This window comes from Saccopteryx leptura, chromosome X (assembly GCF_036850995.1).
Source record: "Saccopteryx leptura isolate mSacLep1 chromosome X, mSacLep1_pri_phased_curated, whole genome shotgun sequence".
Classification (NCBI taxonomy): domain Eukaryota; kingdom Metazoa; phylum Chordata; class Mammalia; order Chiroptera; family Emballonuridae; genus Saccopteryx; species Saccopteryx leptura.
This window is the reverse complement of record NC_089516.1, coordinates 66,124,790-66,152,293: the sequence shown is the minus strand read 5'-3', so window position 1 is coordinate 66,152,293 and position 27,504 is coordinate 66,124,790. Positions and strand designations below refer to the sequence as shown.

Below are 27,504 nucleotides of genomic sequence, written 5' to 3'. Positions count from 1 at the left end.
TAAAAAACATTAGAGACCACTTCACACCCATTAGGGTGGTTATCACCTCCCCAAATAACACTAGAAAATAAGTATTAATCAATGTAGAGAAATTTGAACACCTGTGCGTTTCTAGTATAAACATAAAATGGTGTAGCCACTATGGAAAACAGTGTGGCTGTTTCTTAAAATGTTAAACATAAAATTACCATAAGATCCAACAATTCTACTCCTAGGTATATACCCAAAAGTACTGAAAATAGGTACACTCATGTTCACAGAAGCATTATTCACAATAGTTAAAAGGTAGAAACAACCCAAATATCCATGAACAAATGAATAAGTAAATGGTGTGTACATACAACAGAATATTATTCAATTTTAAAAAGGTAGGGAATACTGACAAATAACTACATGGAACCTTGAGGATATTACACTATGTGGAATAAGCCAGCCACAAGTGGAGAAATAGTGTATGATTCTACTTCTATGAGGTACTGAAAGTATTCTAAGTTATAGAGACAGAATATAGAATTGTGGTTACAATGGGCTGGAGATTGGGCAAAATGGTGATTTACTGTTTAATGGGCACATAGTTTCAGTTTTGCATGATGAAAAGAGTTCTGGAGATGAATGGTGGCAATGTCTGCATAATATTGTGTTTGTACTTGATGCCACTGAACCGTACATTTAAAAATGGTTAAGAAGGGCCCTGGCCGGTGGGAGCATTGGCCCAGCCTATGAATACCCTGAGTTTGATTCCTAATCAGGACACACAGGAGAAGCGACCATCTGCTTCTCTCCCCTTCCCACTCCCCTTTCTCTCTCTCTTCCCCTCCCGTAGCCAGTGACTCCATTGGTTCAAGTGTGGCCCTGGGCACTGAGGATGGTTTGGTTGGTCTAAGCACATCAGCCTCAGGTGCTAAAAATAGCCCGGTACTCAAGCATCAGCCCCAGATAGGGTTGCCAGGTGAATCCTGGTAGGGGTGCATGTGGGAGTCTGTCCTCACTATTTCTCCTCCTCTCACCTAAAAAAAAATGGTTAAGAAGGTAAAATTTACCACACTTTAAAAAAATCAGTTCTGCTTCTACATGCTAGCAATGAACTGGAAATTGAAACGAACAAAGGGAGATTTTTTGCAATATTGCCAAAAACATAAATTCTTTGAGATCAAGTTAACAAAATATGTATAAGATTTTGATGCTGAAAACTGTAAGATATTGATGAGTTTTTTTTAAAAAACAAGACAAAAAAAATAGCTATGCTGTGTTAATGGATTGGAACACAATATTGTTAAGATGTTAACTGTCCTCAACCTGATCTATAGATTCAATGTAATTCTAATAAAAATCCTCCTAGGCATTTTTTTTAAAGTGAATGTCTGGGAATTAACGTAACCAAAGAGATGAAAGACCTATGCATTCAATATTACAAGACACTGAAGAATGAAATTGAAAAGGACATAAAAAATGGAAGGATAAACTGTATAAACTGGAAAGATTAAATTATTAAAATGACCATATTCCCCATATTCCCCAAACAATATCCAGGTTGAATGCAATTCCTATCAAAATACCAATGTCATCCTTCTCAGAACCACCAGGTACTTCTATAGTAACAAGCTGATTTTACAATTTATGTGAAAATATAAAGGACGTAGAGTAGACAACATTCTGAATAACAACAAAGATGAGTACTTATGCAGATTTATTTTAAGACCTGCTATAAAGCTAAAATAATCAAAGGAGTGAGGCATTAGCATAGAGATAGATACATAGCATCAATGGAACAAAACAGAGTACAGAGGCAGATCTAGTCATGATCAATTGATTTTTGACAAAGGTGCTAAGGTAATTCAATTAGCTAAGGATAGTCTTTCAGTACTGGTGCTAGGACATGATATCTATATGGGGGAAAAATGAAGCTTGACCTACATACACACCCATACACACAAACACATGCACATTAACTCAAAGTGATTCACAGACTTAAACAAGTTAAAAGTACAAAATTTCTCTTTTTTTAATTTAATTTTTATTTTTTTGAGAGAGTCAGAGAGAGGGGTAGATAGGGACAGACAGAAAGGGAGAGAAACAAGAAACATCAATTCTTCATTGTGGCACGGGGTGGGGGTGGGGGCTACAGCAGACCGAGCAACCCCTTGCTCAAGCCAGCGACCTTGGGCTCAAGCTGGTGAGCTTTGCTCAAGCCAGATGAACCTGAGCTTCAGCTGGCGACTGCGGGGTTTTGAACCTGGGTCCTCTGTGTGCTGGTCAGACACTCTATCCACTGCGCCACCGCCTGGTCAGGCAGTACAAAATTTCTAGACTAGAGCATAGCCCCCAACATTTGTGATTTTGGGGAAGGCAAAAATTTCTTTTCTATGTGTGTGTGTGTGAAGAGACAGTGAGACACAGAGAAAGGGACAGATAGAGACAGACAGACAGGAAGGAAGAGAGATGAGAAGCATCAATTCTTTTTTGTGGCACTTTAGTTGGTCATTGATTGCTTTCTCATATGTGCCTTGATGGGGGGAGGGGGTCTACAGAAGACTGAGGGATCCCATGTTCAAGCCAGCAACCTTGGGCTTCAAGCCAGTGACCTTTGGGCTCAAGCCAGTGACCCCACACCAAAGTTGGTGAGCCTGCACTCAAGCCAGATGAGCCCGCACCCAAGCTGGTGACCTCGGGGTTTCAAACCTCAGTCCTCTGCGTCCCAGTCTGACACTCTATCCACTGAGCCGCCACCTAGTCAGGCAAAAAAGTTTCTTATATACAATAAACATAAACCATTAAAAGTTTCAATAAATGTGACTTAATTAAAACAAAACCCATAACACACCTATCAAATCTTTGACTATTATAGATTTTATCAGATTATACTGGTATCTAAAACAATATGGTTGGAAGAGACCTCAAAGTTCTCTTTCATCAAAAAGATTCTTATGAAATTTTCTATAACATTGGCACAAAATAGTCACTCAGTTTCTGCTTGAAAATCTTCAGGAAGAGGAAGTCTTAAGAAAATCCATTTCAGTTTTTGAACAGGCCTGATCATCAGACAGTTTTCTATGATCATCTGAAATCTCACTGCTTGTAGTTCTTCCCCATAAAATCATTCACAAAATAAGTTTAATTTTATTCCTTGACAGCCATTCAGTTATTAGGAGGAAGCTATCATGGTCTTCCTAAAGGTTCTATTTTTCAAGTTTAACATCCACATTTCCTTTATTCTTCAAATAAGATGGTTTTAAGTACTCTCACCATCCTGAGTACCTTCGCCTTGGTACATTAGTTTGTCAACATTCTTCTACAAAAGTGTTGCCTCTCCGCAGCTCAACAATATATTTCAGATACACAATAACTACGACAGAATACAGGGTGATTACCACTCTTCTTCTATAGGTTATATTCCTATTGATGCAACTCAACCTGAATAAACTTCCTTAGCATTATTGGCTTATGTTAAGCCTACAAGTCAACTAACAATCCCAAATGTTTCACATTTCATCTATTCTACTCTTGTTCAGTTGGTTCTGGAGATCCAAGTACAGGTTGTTTTGTTATTCTCTATTTTTCATCTTGTTAGAATAAGCTCATCATTTCAGATCATTGAAGACTCCTCAGATCTGACTCTCTCTTCTATCATATTAAGTATACTTTTTAGCTTCAAGTTATAAGTATGTTCAATCAATAATCATACAAGCCTTTACCTATTTTTATTTTAAATTCATAAGGTATACAGAACACAATTAAGCTTATCTATACAAAGAATCATGTCTTCTACATTCTATAGTAGCAGGCACAGATTAGGCATTCAATAAATATTTGTTGACCTGAAAATTCAATTACTGGATTTTTGCAGTCTAGTTATATCAAGAATGAGCCACAACTAAGCTTTCATCTCATGTTTACTTAAGTGCTAACTTTCTTTTACATTCATATAGATACATCTGTGGGAAAGGCTATATCTGCCAAAGCATCACAAAATCACTTCAAAATCAATGACAAGCTATTAGTACAAAGGCCTCAGTGCCATCTAGTGAACATTACTAGTTTACTCGCGTAGATTATAGCTCATTTTTGGTCCTGAAACAGAGGCATGATTTTTAGAACTTCATATAGTAAACAGAACCAATATAAAACCAACACATGAGATATGGTTGTTTTTATTTTAGGCCATGCAAATATTCTATGAAGAGCCTCATCTGTGGCTGTTTTTTGTTCATTTGTTTTTGTGACAGAGACAGAGAGAAGGATAGATAGGAACAGACAGACAGGAAGGAAGAGAGATGAGAAGCATCAATTCTTCATTGTGGGTCTTTAGTTGTTCACTGATTGTTTTCTCATATGTGCCTTGAATGGGGAGCTACAGCAGAGTAAGTGACCCCTTGCTCAAGCCAGTGACCTCGGGCTTGAAGCCAGCAACTTGGGGCCACATCTATGATCCCATGCTAAAGCCAGTGACCCTGCACTCAAGCCGGCATCCTCGAGATTTTGAACCAGGGTCCTCTGCGGCCCAGTCCAACACTCTATTCACTGTGCCACTGCCTGGTTAGGCTCATTTGTGGCTGTTTTAAGTCTTATTGCCATACTGTGGTTTGAGACTGTGCTTTAGTTTTATCAATCAATAGCAATACTAATGAAACTCATGTACCTAAACTACAGTTGCAAGCCTGAGGATGGGATTTCAATACTTGGTTAAAGAATATTCAGTTGTGCCTCTTTTTGATGGTGCCTTATAGGCAGCTGGCTCCTTCTGAAAAAAAGTTGTTCATCTCTTTCCCAGACACTGGCTGCCAGAAACTCACTCAAGTGGATGATGAATACAAACTTTGTACCTTTTATGAGAAGCATATAGCCACAGAAGTTGCTGCCAATGCTCTGAGGGAAGAATGGAATGGTTATGTGGTTCAAATGAGTGGTGGGAATGGCAAACAATGTTTCCCCATGAAGTAGGGTGTCTTGACCCATGGCCAGGTCCACCTGCTGCTGATAAGGGGCATTCCTGGTACAGGCCAAAGAAGACTGAAGAGAGAATGCGCAAATCTGTTCGGGGTCACATTGTGGATGCCAGTCTTAGTGTTCTCAACTTGCTCATTGTAAAAAAGGGTGGGAGAGATATTCCTGATCTCACTGATACTACTGTGTCTCATTGCCTGGGGCCCAGAAGAGCTAGCAGAATCCGTAAACTTTTCAATCTCTCTAAAGATGATGATGTCTTCCAATATGTTGTGAGAAAGCCCCTAAACAGAGAAGGCAAAAAACCTAGAACCATGTGTTCTATAACACAAACATAGGCGTATTACTCTGAAAAAACATATACTAAGAAAAATAAGGAAAGCCCTGGCTGGATAGCTTGGTTGGTTAGAGCCATCATCCTAAAGCCTAGAAGCTGCCGGTTCAATATCCAGTCAAGGCACATACGGAAACAGATCGATGTTCCTGTCTCTTTCACCCTCCTTTCCTCTTTCACTAAAATCAATAAATAGAATTAAAAAAAAAAAGAAAAATAAGAAAGAGGCCACAGAATATGTGAAGCTTTTTGCCAACAGAATGAAGGAAGCCAAAGAAAAAAATGCCAGGAACAGCTTGCTAGGAGACAGAGCTTCTACTTCTAAGTCTGAGTCCACTCAAAAATGACATTTTCTAAGTAACAAATAAGTAAGATCAAACATAAAAAAGAACTCAGTTGTGCATTACCATTAACTTACAGACTATCACCAAAACAATGCATTATCCATCTGTTTACAAAAATTCAGGGTTTATTATTTACAGCAGTAATTTTCAACTTTTCATTTCATTGCACACATAAATTAATTACTAAAATTCTGTGGCACACCTAAAAATATATTTTTGCTGATCTGACAAAAAGATAGGTATAATTTTGATCCATTCACACCAACCAGATGGCTACTGTTTTGGCTGTTGTCATTTTTTTTTATTTGCCAGTGTAAGGTAAAAGAGGTCAATGCCGCTGACTAAATAGTGCAGGTTTTTTAATTTTTTTGCACCACACAGGTTGAAAATCACTGATTTACACCAAAATCCCATTGTATTAAGTTGTAATAAATTGCTCTTATATTTAGAACTCAAGCCCAGTTCCCCCATACTAAGTTATTCCATTAGAGCCTATGACTTACACAAACTAAGCACTTAAAAAAATCCAAAAATTATATAATAAAATTAGGGTACGAGGCTTAAGGTATTATAAACACTAAAGGCAGAGTTGATGTCTATAAAACTATATAGTTTAATATTGTCTCATATAAGTACTGAAGATACTCAATGGATAATAGCAAATTTAAAATTTACATTTATATAACTCAGAAAAAAACCCAAAGAAATCAGCTATATTTAATATACTGTTATCGCAAAACAATGTTGACAAATGTATGAACTAGCAAATCTGTAACATAACCTACTAAAAGTTCAGAGTAATATGTTCTCGAACTCCTTTGACTTGCCCAATTTAACTTCTGACTTATGATTCAATATTTCATTTTAAAGCAAAATAAAATAAAATGTATTTCCTTCTTCTCAAAAAGGAACTAAGCCAGTGAAAAGAATAATGGGGCAATTTTTAAATAATATAATCTTACTCTGTTCTGTAAGTTCTGCCCTTACACTCACAGATCCGGATCACTTTTTAATTTTCAATTACCCACAGTAGCAAGGACAGAAATAGCATGAACAAATGGAAATCCTTTATCAGAGGAAAAGATTGACAGGTATTTATTTAAACTCTATGAGTATCTCTTTTTTTTTTTTTTTTTTTTTTTTTTTTTTTATAATTTTTATTTATTTATTCATTTTAGAGGAGAGAGAGAGAGAGAGAAGGGGAGAGGAGCAGGAAGCTTCAACTCCCATATGTGCCTTGACCAGGCAAGCCCAGAGTTTTGAACCGGCAACCTCAGCATTCCAGGTCAACGCTTTATCCACTGCACCACCACAGGTCAGGCCTAAACTCTATGAGTATCTCTTAATGTAATGAGTGTTTACTATGTGTTAGGCTCTATACTAGATATCAGGGTGAAAAAGGGTAAGATATGGTCCTTGTCCTCAAGGAGATGGTAGTCTAATAGTGGGCTAAGGTGGGTATACAAGTGACTAGGATACAAGGCAGAACTTAAGTACCTAAATATAAACAAAGTCTTTCCTTAGGAAGTTAAGACTATCGTTAAGAGGTAGGATTTGGCCTGATTGGTGGTGGTGGTGTAGTGGATAGAGTGTTGACCTGGAACACTAAGGTCCCAGGTTCAAAACCCGGAGGTTGACGGCTTGAGTGCAGGCTCACCAGCTTTAGTGTGGGTATCAAATGATCCCAAGGTCGCTGGTTTGGACACACTGGCTAAGCTGGAGTACCCCCAGTCAAGGCACATATGAAAAGTAATCAATGAACAACTAAAGTACCACAACTACGAGTTGATGCTTCTCATTTCTCTCTCTTGCTGCCTCTCTCTCTCAAAAAAAAAAAATTGTTGGATTTGAAAAAATAATTTCAAAAGGTACAGATGTCAGAAGAGGTAATCTGCAGTAGAAAAGCATGGAAATAGGTAAAAAACCATAGGTCGTGGTTAGAAAGCAGCAGGTCCTCCAGTAGAAATCAAACACAGCATACATGTAAAGAAAAAATAAAATTCTTTTACTTGTAGATTATGGAGGACCTTAAATACTAAGAAATTTGGTCTTTATTTACAGGGAGCCACTGAAGAGTACTGAGAAAGATACAATAATCAAAAGATTATTCCAACAGTCTTAGAGTTAACAAAGGCTTGGACTAGAGTAGTGAGGTGAAGGTGAAAGAGAAGATAGCTGGTAAAAATACTGCAAAGGTAGAACTGACCAGACTTGACACATGACTGAATATGCAGGGAGAAGAAGGAATCCATGAGTCTAAGATTTCAGTCATTGATAGCTGGATATAAACCCATAGGCAGTTCAGGAGTGAATGTGGCCTATGAGAGAGATGTGGGCTAGATGCTGAAGCTAAGAAAACATTTGATGTATTACTGAGGAGAGAGTGTGTAAAATAAAGAAAAGAAGGAACCAGAGAATAAATTCAATAAATTTTTATTAAAAACTTACCATGTACCAAGCATGGTCGTGGGTATTAGGAATAAAACAGTGAACAAGATCAACATAGTACGTGCCCTCATCAAACATTTATTTGGTGAAAAGAGACTAGCCAGTAACAGAAATAGGATAGGAATAGTCAGAGAAATAGAACTAAGAGAAGATGTTATAGAAGTCAAAGAGAGAGTTTCCAGAAGGAAGAAGTGACTGACAGTGTTACAGTTTTGTACAAGGAGGACTGAAAAAAGATCATTCGACTTGATCTTTTAAACATATCCTATAAACATAGTTTCATAAATTTTCTGAACAATGTTTAAGTAGCTCAAGGGAAAAAGTGAAAAATAGTGGACAATGGAAAATTAACAAGGAAGATCACTAGTGATCTTCCTAAGAGTGGTTTATAAAATCATAGATGCAAAAACCATCAAGAGGGAATTTGGTAGTGTGGACAAAAGCTTAGTGTCATCCTGTGTCTTCTTTCTCACTTACCCTCCATCTGGGTATGACAGAATTCTGTCAGCTTTACTTCTTATATTCTATCTAGGATCTGACCACTTCTCACCATCCATATTTTTCCATCCTGGTCCATGACATCATCATCTGTCTCTTGCCTAGATTATTTCAATGGCTTCCTAACTGGTCTCCCTGCTTCCACCCCTGCACCCACCCTAGTTCTTCAACACAGTGGTCAGAGTGACCTTACTGAAACACAAGTCCAGTCATGCCACTCCTCTGTCCACACCCCTCAGTAGCTCACCATCTCTCTTTGAGTTAACGGTACTGCTTCCCTGATCACATGTCCTACTTTCCCGAATTATTTCCTTTGCTCCAGTCACACCAGGATCTTTGCTATTCCTCAAATAACCCAGATATGGCCTGACCTGTGGTGGCACAGTGATTAAAGCATCGACCTGGAAATGGTGAGGTGGCGAGTTCGAAACCCTGGGCTTGCCCGGTCAAGGCACATATGGGAGTTGATGCTTCCAGCTCTTCCCCCCCTTCTCTCTCTCTGTCTCTCCCTCTCCTCTCTAAAATGAATAAATAAAAAATTTAAGAAAAGGCTTCTTTAAGAAAAAAACAACCCAGATATAGCCCCACCTTTGCACTCACTCTTTCCTCTGTCTAGAATGCACTTTTGTTTTCAGATATCCATGTAAGCCATATCCCTCATTCCCTTAGGTCTCTACTAAGAAATAGCCTTCTGATTGAGTTCTTTCCTAGCCACCTTATCAAAAATTTCCGCTCTTTAGTCCTCTTCTAAAACATTTAATACCACTTTTCCTGCTTGGTTTTCTCCTTTGGGCCACATCCACCGTTTATTTTTGCACAGTTCACAAGCTAAGAATAGTTTAATGTTTTTTACTTTATTTTTAATTGGATTTAGTCAAGTGACATTGGTTAATAAAATTATATAGGTTTCAGGTGTATAATTAAAAAAATCAAAATAAAAATTATATTTTGTGATACATGAAAATTAATGACATTTAAATTTTAATATTTTGTGAATATGCAGATTTATGAAAACACAGATATGCCAATTTGTCTACGGCTGCTTTTATGGTACAACAACAGAGTGGAGTAGTTGCAACTGAGATTGTATGGCCTAGAGAAAACCTAAAATATTTACTACCTGATTCTTTACAGAAAACTTGCTGGTTTCTATAATTGTCTGTATCTCCTAGTAGAGTATAAACTCCATAGGTGTAGCTTCATCTATTTTGTTTATTACTATATCCCCAATGCCTAGGATAGTACTTAACATGTAGTAGATAGTGAATAAAGATTTTTTGAATGAATGAATACTGAAAAAATAGAGGCAGTAATTCTAGGTTAGGAAATGTGGTGATGAAAGAAAGAAAGGACAAGAGAAAAATATAATTTGAAGACCATGACAAGGTTGAAGAAGACCTCAAGAACAATTAACAGAGGCCTGACCAGGCAGTGGCACAGTATATAGAGTGTTGGCCTGGGATGCTGAGGACCCAGGCTCGAACCCTGAGGTCACTGGCTTGAGCAAGGGGTCACTGGCTTGGATAGAGATCTCTGGTCAAGGCACATATGAGAAAGCAATCAATGAACAACGAAGGTGCCGCAAGTTGATGTTTTTCAGCTCTCTTCCTTCCTGTCTCTTTGTCCCTCTCTCTCTCTCTTAAAAAAAGAAAAGAAAAAAAAAACAGTTAGTAGAGAAAGTTTAAAGAGCTAAGGTTGAGATCTGTAGAGAAGGTCCCTAGAAAAAGTTACTTCTTTCTCAAAGATACATACAGAAGAAGAAACGATAAGTGAAGAGGAGAAAATCTGAAGTTCATATCAGTAGCTAAAAGCTCAGAAAAATTCAAGGTAAGGTTTTCTGATAAAAAAAAAATGGATAAGGCATGCATAGAGGCTTAAGGAGAAAAAAAACATTTTGGAATAACCTTTGTGAGGCATATGACAAAGTCAATAAGCATTAGTTTTATTGAATGTCTAACTGAAAAACCATGAAATTTTAGCATATCCTATAAACATGGTTTCATAAATTTTCTGAACAATGTTTAAGTAGCTCAAGGGAAAAAGTGAAAAACTGCGGACAATGGAAAATTAACAAGGTTAGTGGGAATAGTAAGCTATGAAGAACTGTATGATTCTTTTATCATCTTTCTATCTGCCCTAGTACACAGCAGAGTATTCCTTACATAAGGAAGGTATCAAATCAATGTCAGCGAAGTTCAAGAAAGGAAGAATGAAATAGAGACATACACTAACAGTGATCAACAAGAGTACCATGAATATATTTAAAATAACCTTTGACTTCAACACCAATGTGACCTTAAATGACATAACCACACAGTAAGTATGCACTATTAGGACCTGTCTCATTTTCTGCTCCCTCCCTCCCCCTCACTACTAACTAACAGCATCTGAACTTCCAAGTATAAGCTCAGGACTCCACTAGGCTTTAGGACCAAATGTAACAATGAGTTAAAGGAGATTTAAGAGGCACTGCTTTAAGTCTTGGAAAACAGTATCTCATTCTTCTGGTAATTCATCCCAGCCTGGCTCCCTATGCCTGAGTTCCACTCTCAAAAACAGCATCATACTCCAGTTTGGAGCCCTACCTTCTCTTTCTCATTTATCTACACATACCCCCAATTCCTCAAAGATTTGAATCCTGCTTCTGAGTCCAAATCTCTATGGCTAAAGACCTGTTCCCTGCTGATATACTTATGTGATACCAATTACCTTTGTTTCTAACTTAGGAAGTATTTCCAGTACTTAGACTTCCTGATTGCCATGATCTGCTTATCTTCCCATTAGGATATTCTGATGCCAGCTGTTTGGCTGAGTTGAAGGAAACGATGTCTTGTTCATCTCTGTAAACTCAAAGACTAGCACAGTGTCTCATATTGTGAACTTTCTATCCTGGTGATGTGATTAGATATCCTTCCTTGGCATGCAGATGCATCCCTCTCCACAACGGGCATGTCTAGCTCCAGGTTCAGATCCTTCCCAATCTACCAGGCCAACGTAAATTATGGAAGTTACAAAGCTTTAAGTAAGCAATAGGCAACTATTTTTCTGAAATAGTTAATCATGTCCTGTGCAGACAGATATAATGAATTAGGTAACACAATCTGTATGATAATCTTTTCAGGTCTTCAAGCAAACAGTAGTCAGCTCTCTTTATGAAACACTTAAATGCTAGCCTGTGCAGGACTATAATGAATTAAGTTAAATTTCTACTTTTCTTCAAGGACTATGAATTAATAACATAAATAAAATAGCTAGACCACCAACTTACACCATTCACAAAAATAAAATCAAAATGGATAAAAGACTTAAATGTAAGCTGTGAAACCATAAGCATCTTAGAAGAAAACATAGGCAGTAAGCTCTCTGACATCTCTCGCAGCAATATATCTGCTGATTTATCTCCACGGGCAAGTGAAATAAAAGGATAAACAAATGGGACTATATCAAACTAAAAGACACATCAAGCTGTGTCTTTTGCACAGCTAAAGACAATAAGAACAGAATAAAAAGACAAACTACACAATAGAACATATTTGACAATACATTTGATAAGGAGTTAATAACCAAAATTTATAAAGAACTTGTAAATCTCAACACCAGGAAGACAAACAATCCAATCAAAAAATGGGCACAAGAAATGAATAGACACTTCTCCAAAGAGGACATACAGATGGCCAATAGGCATATGAAAAAATGCTCAACATCACTAATCATTAGAGAAATGCAAAATTAAGCCACAATGAGGTATCACCTCACACCAGTCAGAATGGCGCTCATCAACAGAACAACACAGAATAAGTGCTGGCGAGAATGTGGAGAAAATGGAACCCTCCTGCACTGCTGGTGCGAATGCAGACTGGTGCAGCCACTGTGGAAAACAGTATGGAGATTCTCAAAAAATTAAAAATCGAATTGCCTTTTGACCCAGCTATCCCACTTTTAGGAATATACCCCAAGAACACCATAGTACTGTTTCATAAGGAGAAATGCACCCCCATGTTTATGGCAGCATTGTTCACAATAGGGAAGATCTGGAAACGGCCCAAGTGTCTGTCAATGGACGAGTGGATTAAAAAGCAGGGGTACACATATACAATAGAATACTATGGGGCTATGAAAAAGAAGGAAATCTTACCTTTTGCGACAACATGGATGGACATAGAAACTATTATGTTAAGTGAAATAAGCCAGGAAGAAAAAATAAAATATCATATGACCTCACTCATTTGAGGAATCCAATGAACAATGTGAACTGAGGAATGGAATTGAGACAGAGGAGAGATCAAAAGGACCAGAGGAAAAGAGAACAGAGGGAAAGGGGATGAGAGGATGGGATAAAGCTGAAGGGAAGGGAGGAGGGCGCTATCGGAGAGGGGCAAGGGAGATGTTGAGGGGAATATGGGGGGGATGCATTAGGGGTAACACTAGAATCTATGTAAACACAATAAATTAAAATCAATAAAAAAGAATTAAAAAATGGAATATATTCTTTTGAAAGAAAATCTGAAGTATTTAGTCATATAAAAAACCTTCAAAGAAAACAAATCTTCAAAGAAAATGTCTGAAATTACAACCTTTAATCACATATTTTTCTCCAAAACTTGTCATTAAACTTGAAAAGCAACAAAAACTTTCATATTTTGTCTGAGTCTACATTTATCCTTCTTATTTGTCCTTCCATTTCTTTGTCTTTTTATGTGCCAATACCACTCCATATATGTGTATATTATATGATACCCAAAAGAAGAAATGTCCCAGTTGCTTTGGGAAGTATGAATGTTTCTATCCTTAAGTAAGTTTTTGTCTTTTATCTTTTAGAATTTTTCCCTGAGAAAATATCAATTTCTGACCATTTTCTAGGGTAGATGAAAAGGCAAGAGATAACCCAGAAACTAAAAAAAAAAGACCATTTCATCCAAGCATTTGTTCTCACTGAATCCTTATTAAAAAAAAAAATGTCTCTTGGCCTTGGCCAGTTGGCTCAGTGGTAGAGCGTCGGCCTGGCGTGCAGGAGTCCCGGGTTCAATTCCCAGCCAGGGCACACAGGAGAAGCACCCATCTGCTTCTCCACCCCTCTCCCTCTCCCCTTCCTCTCTGTCTCTCTCTTCCCCTCCTGCAGCCAAGGCTCCACTGGAGCAAAGTTGGCCCAGGCGCTGAGGATGGCTCTGTGGCCTCTGCCTCAAGCGCTAGAATGGCTCTGGTCGCGACAGAGCTATGCCTCGGATGGGCAGAGCATCGCCCCCTCTGGTCGCAACAGAGCGACGCCCCGGATGGGCAGAGCATTGCTCCCTGGTGGGCATGCTGGGTGGATCCCAGTTGGGCGCATGCAGCAGTCTGTCTGACTGCCTCCCCGTTTCCAACTTCAGAAAAAGAAGAAAAAAAAGATCTTATTGCCTTACTGGTGGTGGCACAGTGGGCAGACCAATGACCTGGGATATTGAGGTCCCAGGTTTGAAATCCTGAGGTCACTGGCCTGAGTGTGGGCACGTATGAGAAGCAATCAATGAATTAAAGTGATGCAACTATGAGTTCATGCATCTCATTTCTCTCCCTTCCTGCTTCTCTTATGCATGTGCCAAATAAGTAAATAAACAAACAAACAAATAAATAAAAGACCTTATTAAGTTGTTTCAAATGCAGGTAACAAGAAGCTATGTTCCTCTTCAGCTTGGCGAATTCTGTATCCACTTGACCAGATTGATAAATTCTTAGAGAGTAAGAGTACCACTTTAGGGCGTCAGCATAGTTTTGTATCTAAAATTTAAAAAAAATAACAAAATCACACAGATATCTCTACATTCGACTCTAATTTTTCCAAATTATTTCTAAAAACAGAAAAATGGTATTTTTTTTTTTTTTAGGCAACCAAAACACAACACCCTCTCTAGTTGAGTTCTAAGTGCATTTAATTATCAGTGTTAATAATCAGTATAATTACAGATAAAGTGAAAAATCAATATTCTCTCTTCTTCTCTCACATTAGAAATCTCACAGAAACCATTAACAAAATTAAAAGGCAACTTATGGAATGGGAGAAAATATTTGCAAGCCACATACTCAATAGGAAGTTAATATCCAAATATAAGAATTCCTACAACACAATAGCAAAAGAAATTTCTTAACGGGCAGAGACTCTGAACAGACATTTTTCCAAAGACAACATACAAATGACCAACTGGTACATGTAAAGGTGCTCAACAGCAACAATAATCAAATAAATGCAAATCAAACCACAATGAAACATCACCTCATACTTGTTAGAATGGTTGTTGTCAAAAAGATAAAAGATAGTTAACACTGTATTAGCAAGGGTGTGGAAAAAAGAAACCCTGTGTACTGTTGGTGGGAATGTAAACTGGTATGGCCACTTATAGAAAACACTCTAGAGGTTTCTCAAAAAAAAAAATTAAGAACAAAACTTCCATGTGATATAGAAATTCCGTTTCTAGTTATACATCCAAAGAAAATTAAATCATTATCTCAAAGAGGTATGTATCTGTATTGACATGTTCATTGCAGTATTATTCATAGTAGCCAAGGTATGGAAACAACCTAGGTGTCTATTTACTGATGAATACATAAAGAAAATACAGTATAGTGCCCTGGCCAGTTGGCTCAGTGGTAGAGTGTTGGCCCAGTGTGTGGAAGGCCCGGGTTCAATTCCCAGTCAGGGCACACAGGAGAAGCGTCCATCTGCTTCTCCACCCCTCTCCCTCTCCTTCCTCTCAGTCTCTCTCTTCCCCTCCTGCAGCCAAGGCTCCATTGGAGCAAACTTGGCCCAGGCACTGAGGACGGCTCCATGGCCTCCACTTCAGGTGCTAGAATGGCTGCGGTTGCAGTGGAGCAATGCTCCAGATGGGCAGAGCATCGCCCCCTGGATCCCGGTCGGGTGCATGCGGGAATCTGTCTGTCTGTCCCCACCCCCACTTCTCACCTCACTTCGGAAAAATAGAAAAACACCTCCCAAAACCAAGAACCAGTATATGTACAATATATGGATACAACGGAGTATTAATCAGCTATATTTAAAAAGAAAAAAATCCTTCCACTTGCAACAATGGGAATGAACCTGGAGAACATACCGGATTTTTCGCTCCATAAGACGCACCTGGCCCTGGCCGGTTGGCTCAGTGGTAGAGTGTCAGCCTGGCGTGCGGGAGTCCTGGGTTCGATTCCTGGCCAGGGCACACAGAAGAAGTGCCCATCTGCTTCTCCACACCTCCCCCTCTCCTTCCTCTCTGTCTCTCTCTTCCCCTCCCGCAGCCGAGGCTCCATTGGAGCAAAGTTGGCCCCGGACACTGGGGATGGCTCCTTGGCCTCTGCCCCAGGCGCTAGAGTGGCTCTGGTCGCGACAGAGCAATGCCCTGATGGGCAGAGCATTGCCCCCTGGTGGGCGTGCCGGGTGGATCCTGATCGGGTGCATGCGGGAGTCTGTCTGACTGCCTCCCAGTTTCCAACTTAAGAAAAATACAAAAAAAAAAAAAAAGACGCACCTTTTCTCCCCAAAAGTGGAGGGGGAAATGCTTGAGAGTCTTATGAAGTGAAAATACAGTATTTCATTAAATATTTTAACACACCATTTGGTTCAGAATATTTTTATTCTTATTTTCCTCCTTAAAACCCTAGGTGTGTCTTAGGTCAGGTGCATCTTATGGAGTGAAAAATATGGTAATACTGAATGAAATAACCCAGACAAAATAAATAAATAAATACTGCATGTTGTCACTTATGTGTGGAATCTAACTCATAGAAATAAAGAGTAGCCTGGAGGTTGTCATGAATTGGGGGGGAGACGGAGGAAATGGTGAGAGGTTTGTAAAAGGGTACAAAATTTCAGTTCTGAAATGAAAAATGTCTGAAGATCTAATGTATAACATAGTGACTATAATTAATAGGGAATTGTATGATTCAACTTTACTAAGAGAGTAGACCTGAAGTGTTCTCACATAAAAAAAGGTAAATATGTGAACTGATAGATGTATTTATTAAATCAATTGTTTGAACCCTTTCACAATGTATATAGAATCATATCACATTGTACACTTTAGTTATAATTTTGTCAAGTATACCTCAATAAAGCTTTAAAAGAAAACGAAAATTTACACATGGGATGAAGAGCTTGAGAAGGCGGTGAACCACACTAGAAAACTCTGAATACACCTGACCTGTGGTAGCGCTGTGGATGAAGCGTCAACCTAGACCCATGATGGTGAACCTTTTTATAAAAATCACCCACTTTTCAGTGCTGGTCAACCTTGTCCCTCCCACCCACTAGTGGGCATTCCAGCTTTCATGGTGGGCTGGTAGCGGAGCAACCAAACGGCACCACGATTGGCCCACCATGAGAGCTGGACCGCCCACTATTGGGCAGGAGGGTCCAGGTTGACCAGCACTGCAAAAGTGGGCAGTTTTTATAAAAAGGTTCGCCATCACAAACCTAGACCAATGAGGTTGCTGGTTAGAAACTGTGGGCTTGCCTGGTCAAGGCACATATGGGAGTTGATGTTTCCTACTCCTCCCCCACTTTCTCTCTCTCTCTCCTCTCTAAAACTAATAGAGAGGAGATAATACTATAATGCTGGATGAGAGCAAGAGAGAGAGTTGTCTCTCTCTCTCTCTTCTCTAAAATTAATAGTCTTAAAAAATTTTTAAAGAAAACTATATATACAGCATAGAAACAACAATAATAAAGTTTTAAGCCTGACCAGGTGGTGGCGCAGTGGACAGAGCGTTGGACTGGGACATGGAGGACGCATGTTGGTAACCCCAAGGTCACCAGGTTGAGCGTGGGCTCATCTGGTTTAAGCAAGGCTCACCAGCTTGAGTCCAAGGTCACTGGGTTGAGCAAGGGGTCACTCACTCTGCTGTAGCCCTCCGGTCAAGGCACATATGAGAAAGCAATCAATGAACAACCTAAGAAGCCACAATGAAGAAGTAATGCTTCTCATTTCTCTCCCTTCCTGTCTATCTATCCCTCTCTCTGACTTTCTTTCTGTCAAAAAAAACAAACAAACAAAAAACACAAAATAACCTGGATGACATTTCTTTTAAGCTAAGAAAATTCAGGTTGCTCATGCACACCAAGTTAAAGTATGGATGAGCCCCTTATATCCTATCATATCCTATCAAGAAGTTTCCCATTTTTTTCTAAGAATTAACAGGCATCATTAGGACCTAAAACAGGTAAGACACACTATTCAACTAGAAACAACTCTGCCGAGTGGGTACTACAGTGCCTCTGAATATTTAGAATTCAGATTGCATTCTTCTCCAGTTGTCAGAAGTAGGATTTTAAAAAATTACTCTGCAAGGCTAAAAATGAGGGAAAAGAAAAAGGCTCAAGAGGAGAAGAAATTCTGAAGTAATTTCTCAACTCAGTGGAGGAATATAGGCCTTCTTAAAAAGGGTGACTAGTTAGATTCCACACATAAGTGACAACACGCAGTTTACTGTAGGTCATTTTGGGTAGTATGGTCATTTTAACAATATTAACTTTTCCAATCAATTAACATGGGATTTTTTTTTCACTTTCTGTGTCTTCTTCAATTTCTTTCATCAATGTCTTACAGTTTTCAGTGTACAGCTACTTCTTTTTTAAGTTTATTTCTAAATATTTACTATTGCCTTAGATACTATTATAAACAGTATACACAAATGCACACAAAGATTAGAAGGAAATATACCAAAAAATTTTAAGAATGATTATATTATGAATAACTACACTTTTTAAAAAAACTTATCTATAGTTTCAAATTTTCTACAGTAAACCTGGATTGGTTTATAGGGAGAAAATATATTAATACTTTTTTGTACATTTTTATTGCACCACAACTTTTTAAAAGTGTTTTTAGAGCAGTTTTAGATTTGTAGCAAAATTGAAAGGAATGCACAAAGATTTGCTAATGACCCACTGTCCCCACACATGCATAGCTTCTCCCATTATCGAAGTCTTCTACCAGAGAGGGACATTTGTTGTAACTAATAAACTTATATTGACACATCACAGTGACCCAAAGTTTACAGTTTACAGTTGAGGTCAAACTTGGTATTGTACATTCTATAGGTTTAAACAAATGTACTATATAATGACATGTATCCAGCATTATAGTATCAATCAAAGTATTTTTACTGCCCTAAAAATTCTCTGTGCTTCACAACACAATTTCTAAAAAGAATAAAACCTCTCAGAGTTATCTCGTTCCTTGAGTTAAGATAAATTATTTTCCTGTAGCTTAATATCAGTGATGTCATTTCCCTACACTGCAAACCTCCAATGGGGATGAATCACGTTTTTGTATTTTAAAATAAATTTTTGTACAATGCCCACTAACACTCTACATTATAAATATTTAATAAATAATCAGAGAGATTTTTACAGTATTTGATGCTCTATGGTTTTTTGTTTTTTTGTATTTTTTTCTGAAGTGAGAAGCAGGGAGGCAGTCACACAGACTCCCGCATGCACCTCACCAGGATTCACCTGGATGCCCACTAGGGGGCAATGCTCTGCCCATCTGAGACGTTGTTCCATAGAGGCGCCTGAGGTGGAGGCCATGGAGCCGTCCTCAGCGCCTGGGCCAATTTTGCTCCAATGGAGCCTTGCCTGCGGGAGGGGAAGAGAGAGACAGAGAGGAAGGAGAGGAAGAAGGGTGGAGAAGCAGATGGGCACTTCTCCTGTATGCCCTAACCAGGAATCAAACCTAGGACTTCCACATTCCTGGCTGACGCTCTACCGCTGAGCCAACCAGCCAGGGCCGATGCTCTACTGTTTTTATAGTCAACACAGTTTTATTTGTTAGGGGTGAAAAGATATAAAGAATTAAAAAAAATTCCCAAACCTCAAAACTTTTTGTAGCTCTTCTCCACAGAATGTTGTGTAAACAGATTATTAATTCTGGTTTCAGTTTTCTTCCTGTTTGGTGATCTGGAAAAAAAATTAAAAACTCAAGATCTAGCCATAAGAATCAAGATCTATTATTACATTAAATAAAAGAGCTAACTATATTCAGAATATATATATATATATACTCTTTAAGTAATGACTACCAACACAGTCATATTAAAACAGGTTTTCAGCCTGACTGGGCAGTGGCGCAGTGGATAGAGCATCGGACTGGGACACGGAGGACCCAGGTTCGAGACCCTGAGGTCGCCAGCTTCAGTGCAGGCTCATCTGGCTTGAGCATAAAGCTCACCAGCTTGGACCCAAGGTCGCTGGCTTGAGCAAGGGGTTACTTGGTCTGCTGAAGGCCTGCGGTCAAGGCACATATGAGAAGAAAATCAATGAACAACTGAGGTGTCACAACACAAAACTGATGATTGATGCTTCTCATCTTTCTCCATTTCTTTCTGTCTGTCTGTCCCTATCTATCCCTCTCTCTCTCTGTCTCTGTAAAAAAAAAAAAATAGAAATAAAGAGTTCTCTTTCAATAAAAAAAAGACAGTTTTTCATCATTAATTTTAGGTTTACTAACAAAATTGATTATACAATACAATTGCAGTTTGGCAGAATCACAGTAATTTACCTATCGTTTGTGACAATTTTCCAGCCTTGTCTCTCTTTAACATATTTCCCATGTTCCAAATTTGATCAACATCTGGTACTTCAATGTTATTGTGAATCAACAGGTAGCAATGTTAGAAAGCATTAATAAGAAATATTTATTACGTACTAAACAGATCAGATCAAGTTCATAAGAAAGGCCAATTATACCTTAAAGCCTTTGTAAAATACTTTATGTGTGTGTGTGTGACAGAGACAGAGAGTCAGAAACGGACAGATAGGGACAGACAGACAGAAAGGGAGAGAGATGAAAAGCATCAGTTCTTTGTTGCGGCTCCTTAGTTGTTCACCGATTGCTTTATCATATGTGCCTTGACCGGGGGGCTACAGCAGAGCAAGTGACCCCCTGCTCAAGCCAGTTACCTTGGGCTCAAGCCAGTGACCATGGGGTCATGTCTATGATCCCACACTCAAGCCAGCAACCCCACATTCAAGCTGGTGAGCCTGCACTCAAGCTAGATGAGCCCGTGCTCAAGCTGGCAACTTTGGGGTTTTGAACCTGGGTCCTCCAGGTCCCAGTCCGACACTCTATCCACTGTGCCACTGCCTGGTCAGGCCTTAGCAATCTTGAAAATGATGAACAAAGTGGAAGGTATCATACTTCCTGATATCAAGTTATACTACTAGGCCATTATAATCAAAATAGCCTGGTACTGGCATAAGAACAGGCATACAGATCAATAGAACAGAACAGAAAAACCAGAAATAAACTCACGCTTATATGGTCAATTGATATTTGACAAAGGAGGGAAGAGTATACAATGGAGTAAAGACAGTCTCTTTAATAAATGGTGTTGGCTAAAAATAAATAAATAAATAAAAAGATAGATAGATGGTATTGGGAAAATTGGAGAAATACACGCAAAAAAATGCAACTAAGCCATCAACTTACACCATTCACAAAAATGAGTGAACTCAAAATGGATAAAAGACTTAAATGTAAGTTGCAAAACCATAAAAATTCTACAAGAAAAAACAAGCAGTAGGCCTTGGCCAGTTGGCTCAGTGGTAGATCATGGCCTGGTGTGTGAATGTCCCAGGTTTGATTCCTGGCCAGGGAACACAGGAGAAGTGTCCATTTGCGTCTCCACCCTTCCCCTCTCATTTCTATCTCTCTCTTCCCTTCTTGCACCCCCTTTTAAAAAGTTAAAATTAAAAATGTTTTTTAAAAAAGCATGGTATAGAAACAGAGGCATGGACACATGAAATAGAGGAACAGCTGTCAGAGGGGACGGGGCTGATGGGACTGGATGAAAAAAGGTGAAAGGATTAGGCAAAAACACATACATAAGTAACACATAGACAACGACAACAGGGTGGCAATATCCAGAGCAAAGGGAGGGCATCGAGGTAGGTGGATGTGGGCAAAAGGGAGGGAAATGGATATGGAAAGAGACTGCTTGGGGCAGAATGTACACAATGGGTGTGCAGATGATGTCATATTGATTGGTACACTTGAAACTTGAAGGGTTTTGCAAATGTCATCCCAATAAATTCGATTTAAAAATAAAAATAAAAACATGATACATGCTCATAAAATTCATGCAATCTGGTAAAATATAAGGGAAACAACAAATCACCCAAAATGCCATCACTCAGAATAAATCCCAGTGTTAACATTTAGTGACTATATCTCTACATATGTGTCGAGTTGGGGCAAGAATTTTCTAAAAAAGGGATCATACTATCGGTGTTCTTCAGAGAGGTGGAGGTTAGGAGAATGCTAAGATTTGCCTCTACATTCCTGTTTTTTTTAAAAATTTTTTTTAACAGAGACAGAGAGAGAATCAGAGAGAGGGATAGATAGGGACAGACAGACAGGAATGGAGAGATGAGAAGCATCAATCATTAGTTTTTCGTTGCGCGTTGCGAAACATAGTTGTTCATTGATGGCTTTCTCATATGTACCTTGACCGCGGGCCTTCAGCAGACGGAGTAACCCCTTGCTCGAGCCAGCAACATTGGGTCCAAGTTGGTGAACTTTTGCTCAAACCAGATGAGCCCAGTTCAAGCAGGCACCGCGGGGTCTCGAACCTGGGTCCTTGGCATCCCAGTTTGATGCTCTATCCACTGCGCCACCGCCTGGTCAGGCTACATCCCTGTTTTAACCAGAGCTACTCCAGTGTATTTTATTTGGAATAGGGTTCATGTAAAATTGCATTACAAAAATATACTACTGCTAAAAAGAAGTTAAAAATCAGGAACTGTAGTTCACAACCTTCATTTCATAGTTGGAAAAAAACAAGATCCAGCCTGACCAGGCGGTGGCACAGTGGATGAAGCATCGGACTGGGATGTGGAAAACCCAGGTTTGAGACCCCGAGGTCGCCAGCTTGAGCGCGGGCTCATCTGGTTTGAGCAAAAAAGCTCACCAGGTTGGACCCAAGGTGGCTGGCTCAAGCAAGGGGTTACTCGGTCTACTAAAGGCCCATGGTCAGGGCATGTGAGAAAGCGGTCGGTGAACAACTAAGGTGTCGCAACGAAGAACTGATGATTGATGCTTCTCATCTCTCTCCATTCCTGTCTGTCTGTCCCTGTCTATCCCTCTCTCTGACTCTCTGTCCCTGTAAAAAAAATAAACAAAACAAACAACAACAAAAAAACAAGATCCAGGGATAGTAATGACTTGCCTGAAGTCACACAATGAATTTGAGATCAAACTGGAAACCTGAAATTAGGCTTCTAACATCTTTTCCCACTATACATGAGTTTTAAGATCAGAGGTTTGTCTGTTTATTGATGTTTCGTTACTTTTTGCTTAGTTTCTCATTTTAGCTTGCCAAACAAGTGGAATCAAGATAGGTGAGGTGTTCTAGTTAAAGGTTATTAAGGAGAGAAAAGAGTGAAAAAAGGAAAATTTGTTGACCTGAGTGTTTTGTTACTGTTCTGACATCTAGCTTAGAATTACATGCATATTAACACCTTTCTAAAACATTTGTAGATATCCTACTGACCTCTAATGATTTCTTCAATCTTCGCCGTAGCAAGCAGTTCTTCTTTCCTTTGTAAAAGTATGTCAATGCGGAACAGTAGAGCTCTTCCAATATCTTCTGATGACTTAAAATATTCACAGATAATCTTCAGGAAATGAAACCCAACAAATACTCTGTTCAATGAGAGAAAGTTGTAAGTGGTGTGACTAGAAAATAACCAGTTTTTTTAATCAATGAAACTCAAGTTTCTTTGAGTATGACCAAAAAAGGCAAGATAAAATTTTATCTGAGTTTAGATAATATAATTGTAAAAATAAACCACTTAATTCAATTTCTATTTATTAAGCCACAAACATTTTCTTTTTATCAGTTCCTATAGTCAGATAATCTCTCCCTTAACATCTTATTTGGTGTTTTTCTTCAGAAATGATGCTAACTTATAAAAACTGGATCATGAGATTCAGGGAAAACACATGAAGTGACATAATAAATTTACCAGTCACTTGTGATGAGCACTTTTAGAATCTACTCCGTTAGCAGCTTCCAAATAGTCCATTCAGCTGTGTTAATTATAGTTACCACGTTATACACTATATCTCTAATGTTTCTTTATCTTGTAACTGGAAGTCTGTACCTTTTGACCACCTTCTCAAGTCATGCTATATACCTTTTTTTTTTTTTTTTTTTTTTGTATTTCTCTGAAGCTGGAAACAGGGAGACAGTCAGACAGACTCACGCATGCGCCCAACCGGGATCCACCCGGCACGCCCATCAGGGGGCGACACTCTGCCCACCAGGGGGTGATGCTCTGCCCCTCCGGGGCATCGCTCTGTCCCAACCAGAGCCACCCTAGCGCCTGGGGCAGAGGCCAAGGAGCCATCCCCAGCGCCCGGGCCATCTTTGCTCCAATGGAGCCTTGGCTGCGGGAGGGGAAGAGAGAGACAGAGAGGAAGGAGAGGGGGAGGGGTGGAGAAGCAGACAGGCGCTTCTCCTGTGTGCCCTGGCCGGGAATCGAACCTGGGACTTCTGCACGCCAGGCCGACGCTCTACCACTGAGCCAACCGGCCAGGGCCTATACATCTTTAAACTTCAATAGTGCTAAATATCATTTATATCTTTTATTTTGTGACAAAGACAGAGAGATTGAGAGAGAGGGACAGACAGGAAGGAAGAGAGATGAGAAGCATCAATTCTTCATTGCAACACCTTAGTTGTTCATTGATTGCTTCTCATATGTGCCTTGACTGGGGGGCTACAGCAGACTGAGTAACCCCTTGCTTGAGCCAGTGACCTTGGGCTTAAGCTGGTGAGCCTTTATTCAAACCAAATGAGCCCTTGCTCAAGCCGGCAACTTCGGGAGTCTCAAATCTGGGTCCTCCGCATCACAGTCCAACACTCTATCCACTGTGCCACCGACTGGTCAGGCTCATTTATATCTTAATAAAACTAAAAAGAAAGAAGAAATGTTCCAGTTCCTTCTGCCAACAACTCCTTATCAAAATTTATTTATGCTTCATTAAACAAATAGGTATATTTTGATTATTTGAAAATTCAATCAGTCCTGGATTGGAAGACTTATTATTATTAAGATGTCAATACACTTAAAGTAATCTACATATTTTATGTAATCTCTATGAAAATCCCAATGACTTCTTTTAGAGAAATGAACAATTCCATCTTAAAATTCATATGGAATCTCAAGGGACATTGAAAAGTCAAAACAATCCTTAAGCAGAAGAACAAGGCTAGAGGATTCATACTTCCCGATGTAAAAATTTACTGCAAAATTATAGTAATCAAAACAATGTGGTGCTAGCATCAAAACAGACAGATACACCAATGAGAAACAGAGTCCAGAAATAAATTCCTGTATATATGGTCAAATAATTTTCCACAAGGGTGCCAAGATCATTCAATGGGGGAAAGAGTAATCTTTTCAACATATGATGCTGGAACAACTGGTATCCACATGCAAAAGAATGGAATTGGATCTTTACCTTACACCATATATAAAAATGAACTCAAAACGGACCAAAGACCAAACAGAAGAACCAAAACAAAATTTAACAAAAACTTCTTAGAAGAAAACATACGGGAAAATGTTTACAACATTGGATTTGTAAATGATTTCTTGTATATGACATCAAAAGAATAGGTAACAAAACTAAAAATAGAGAAACAACTGTATCAAAATTTAATTTTTAAAAATTTTTTTTATTTACTTATTCATTTTAGAGAGGAGAGGGAGAGACAGAGAGAGAGAGGGGAGAGACAGAGAGAGAGAAGGGGGGAGGAGCTGGAAGCATCAACTCCCATATGTGCCTTGACCAGGCAAGCCCAGGGTTTCGAACCAGCGACCTCAGCATTTCCAGGTCGACGCTTTATCCACTGTGCCACCACAGGTCAGGCCAAAATTTAAAATTTTTTGTGTATCAAAGGATACAATCAACAGACTGAAAAGGCAACTTACAGAACAGGAGAAAATATTTACATATCCTATACCTGATGCGGGTTAATACCCAGAATATACAAAGAACTCTTAAAAGTGAACAACAAAAACCAATTTAAAAATTGGCCAAGAACCTAACTAAACATTTATCCAAAAATGGATACAAAGGGTAGTAATCTTATAAAAAAGATACTCAACATCATTAAACATTAGGGAAATGGCTACTGAACAAAAAAAAAGGGGTTGTAAAAGATGTGGAAAAATAAGAAAACTTGCACACTGTTGGTGGGAATGTATAATGATGCAGCAACTATAGTAAACAGTATAGTAATTCCTTTAAAAAATTAAAAATAGAAATTCCATATGATTCAGCAATTCTACTGCAAATGAACCCAAAATAACTGAAAACAGGGTTTCACAGAAATGCATGTACACTCAGGATCATAGCAGCATTATTCACAAGAGCCAAAAGGTGGAAGCAATCCAAAGACTCCACTGACAGATGAATGGATAAACATAATGTAATATATCAATTAATGTAATATTGTTGTATTAAGGGAAAAAACTGTGAGTATCCCAGGGATGTGAGCTGAGGAAGACTCAACTGGCCTGGCTGGCTCTGAGGAGGAAGGAGGAAGGGTGTCATGAGCCAAGGAATGAAGGCAGCCTCTAAGCCAGGGGTCCCCAAACTATGGCCTGCGGGCCACATGCGGCCCCCTGAGGCCATTTATCCGACCCCCACTGCACTTCCGGAAGGGGCACCTCTTTCATTGGTGGTCAATGAAAGGAGCACATTGACCATCTCATTAGCCAAAAGCAGGCCCATAGTTCCCATTGAAATACTGGTCAGTTTCTTGATTTAAATTTACTTGTTTTTTATTTTAAATATTGTATTTGTTCCCGTTTGGTTTTTTACTTTAAAATAAGATATGTGCAGTGTGCATAGGGATTTGTTCATAGTATTTTTTATAGTCCGGCCCTCCAACGGTCTGAGGGACAGTGAACTGGCCCCCTGTGTAAAAAGTTTGGGGACCCCTGCTCTAAGCACTGGAAAAGGTTCTCCCCTAGAGCCTCCAGAAAGAAACCAGCCTTGCCAATACCTAAATTAGCCAAGTGAGATGCATGGTATACTTCTGAACTATAGAACTTAAAAATAATAAATCTGTCTTGTTATAAACCAATTTTCTTAATTAAATAAATAAAAGGAGAAAATTCTGACATGTTACAACATGGATGAACCTTGATACACCAGTCAGAAAAAGACCAATACCATATGATTCCACTTATATGTGGTACCTGGAGCAGTCAAGTTCACAGACACAGAAAGTACAATGGCCAGGGGCTGTGGGAAGGGGGAAATAAGGAGCTATTGTTTAAAGGGTAAACAGTTTCAGATTTATAGGATGCAAACAGTTCTGGAAATGGACTATGGAGACGTTTTCTGAATATGAATGCACTTAAGACCACTGAAATAACTATTTAATGGTTAAGTTTGATTGGAAAACAGCCACACACATTCACTGATGTATTGTCTATAGCTACTTTTGCACTATCACGGCAGAACTGAGGAGTTCTGTATGGCCTGAGAAACTGTATGGCCCACAGATCTAAAATATGTACTATCTTGTCCCTTAAGAAAAAGTTTGTCACTATGAATTAGATGAGGACAAGTGGCATGTCTACAAAGTCTGAAGATGCAGTAAACTAAGAGGAATAGTTAATACATTGCTTTATAAAAACTGAAATTCACAAAGATCAGAACTGAAAAAAAATAAGCTGTAACAATCAGGTTGACACCTAAAAGCCTAAGAAACATCTGTGAGATAATAGAAAACATATTGGCCTCTGTCCCCCACTCCTAGCACAAAACTCCTAAAACCTTGTAATTTCCTAAGTGATACGAAAACTAGGAACATTTCTTGCTCTAATATTCGGAGTATTTGTTTTCTGACCCCATCCCTGACACAGAGATCCTAAAACCTTTGTAAATTCCT

General features: G+C 39.0%; 1 protein-coding gene and 1 pseudogene across 1 annotated transcript in view; one reads left to right on the top strand and one right to left on the bottom strand.

Annotated features, from left to right (window-relative positions):
* TEX11 (testis expressed 11) overlaps positions 1–27,504 on the bottom strand; it is a 169,724-nt gene that overhangs the window by 68,740 nt on the left and 73,480 nt on the right. Inside the window, exons 13-15 of the mRNA XM_066357816.1 lie at positions 23,083–23,234; positions 19,404–19,489; positions 14,182–14,319 (exon numbers count right to left, since the gene is read on the bottom strand). Coding sequence (XP_066213913.1) covers positions 14,182–14,319; positions 19,404–19,489; positions 23,083–23,234 — 376 coding nt within the window. The remainder of the gene's footprint in view (positions 1–14,181; positions 14,320–19,403; positions 19,490–23,082; positions 23,235–27,504) is intronic.
* LOC136385973 (small ribosomal subunit protein eS6-like) lies at positions 418–5,622 on the top strand (annotated as a pseudogene).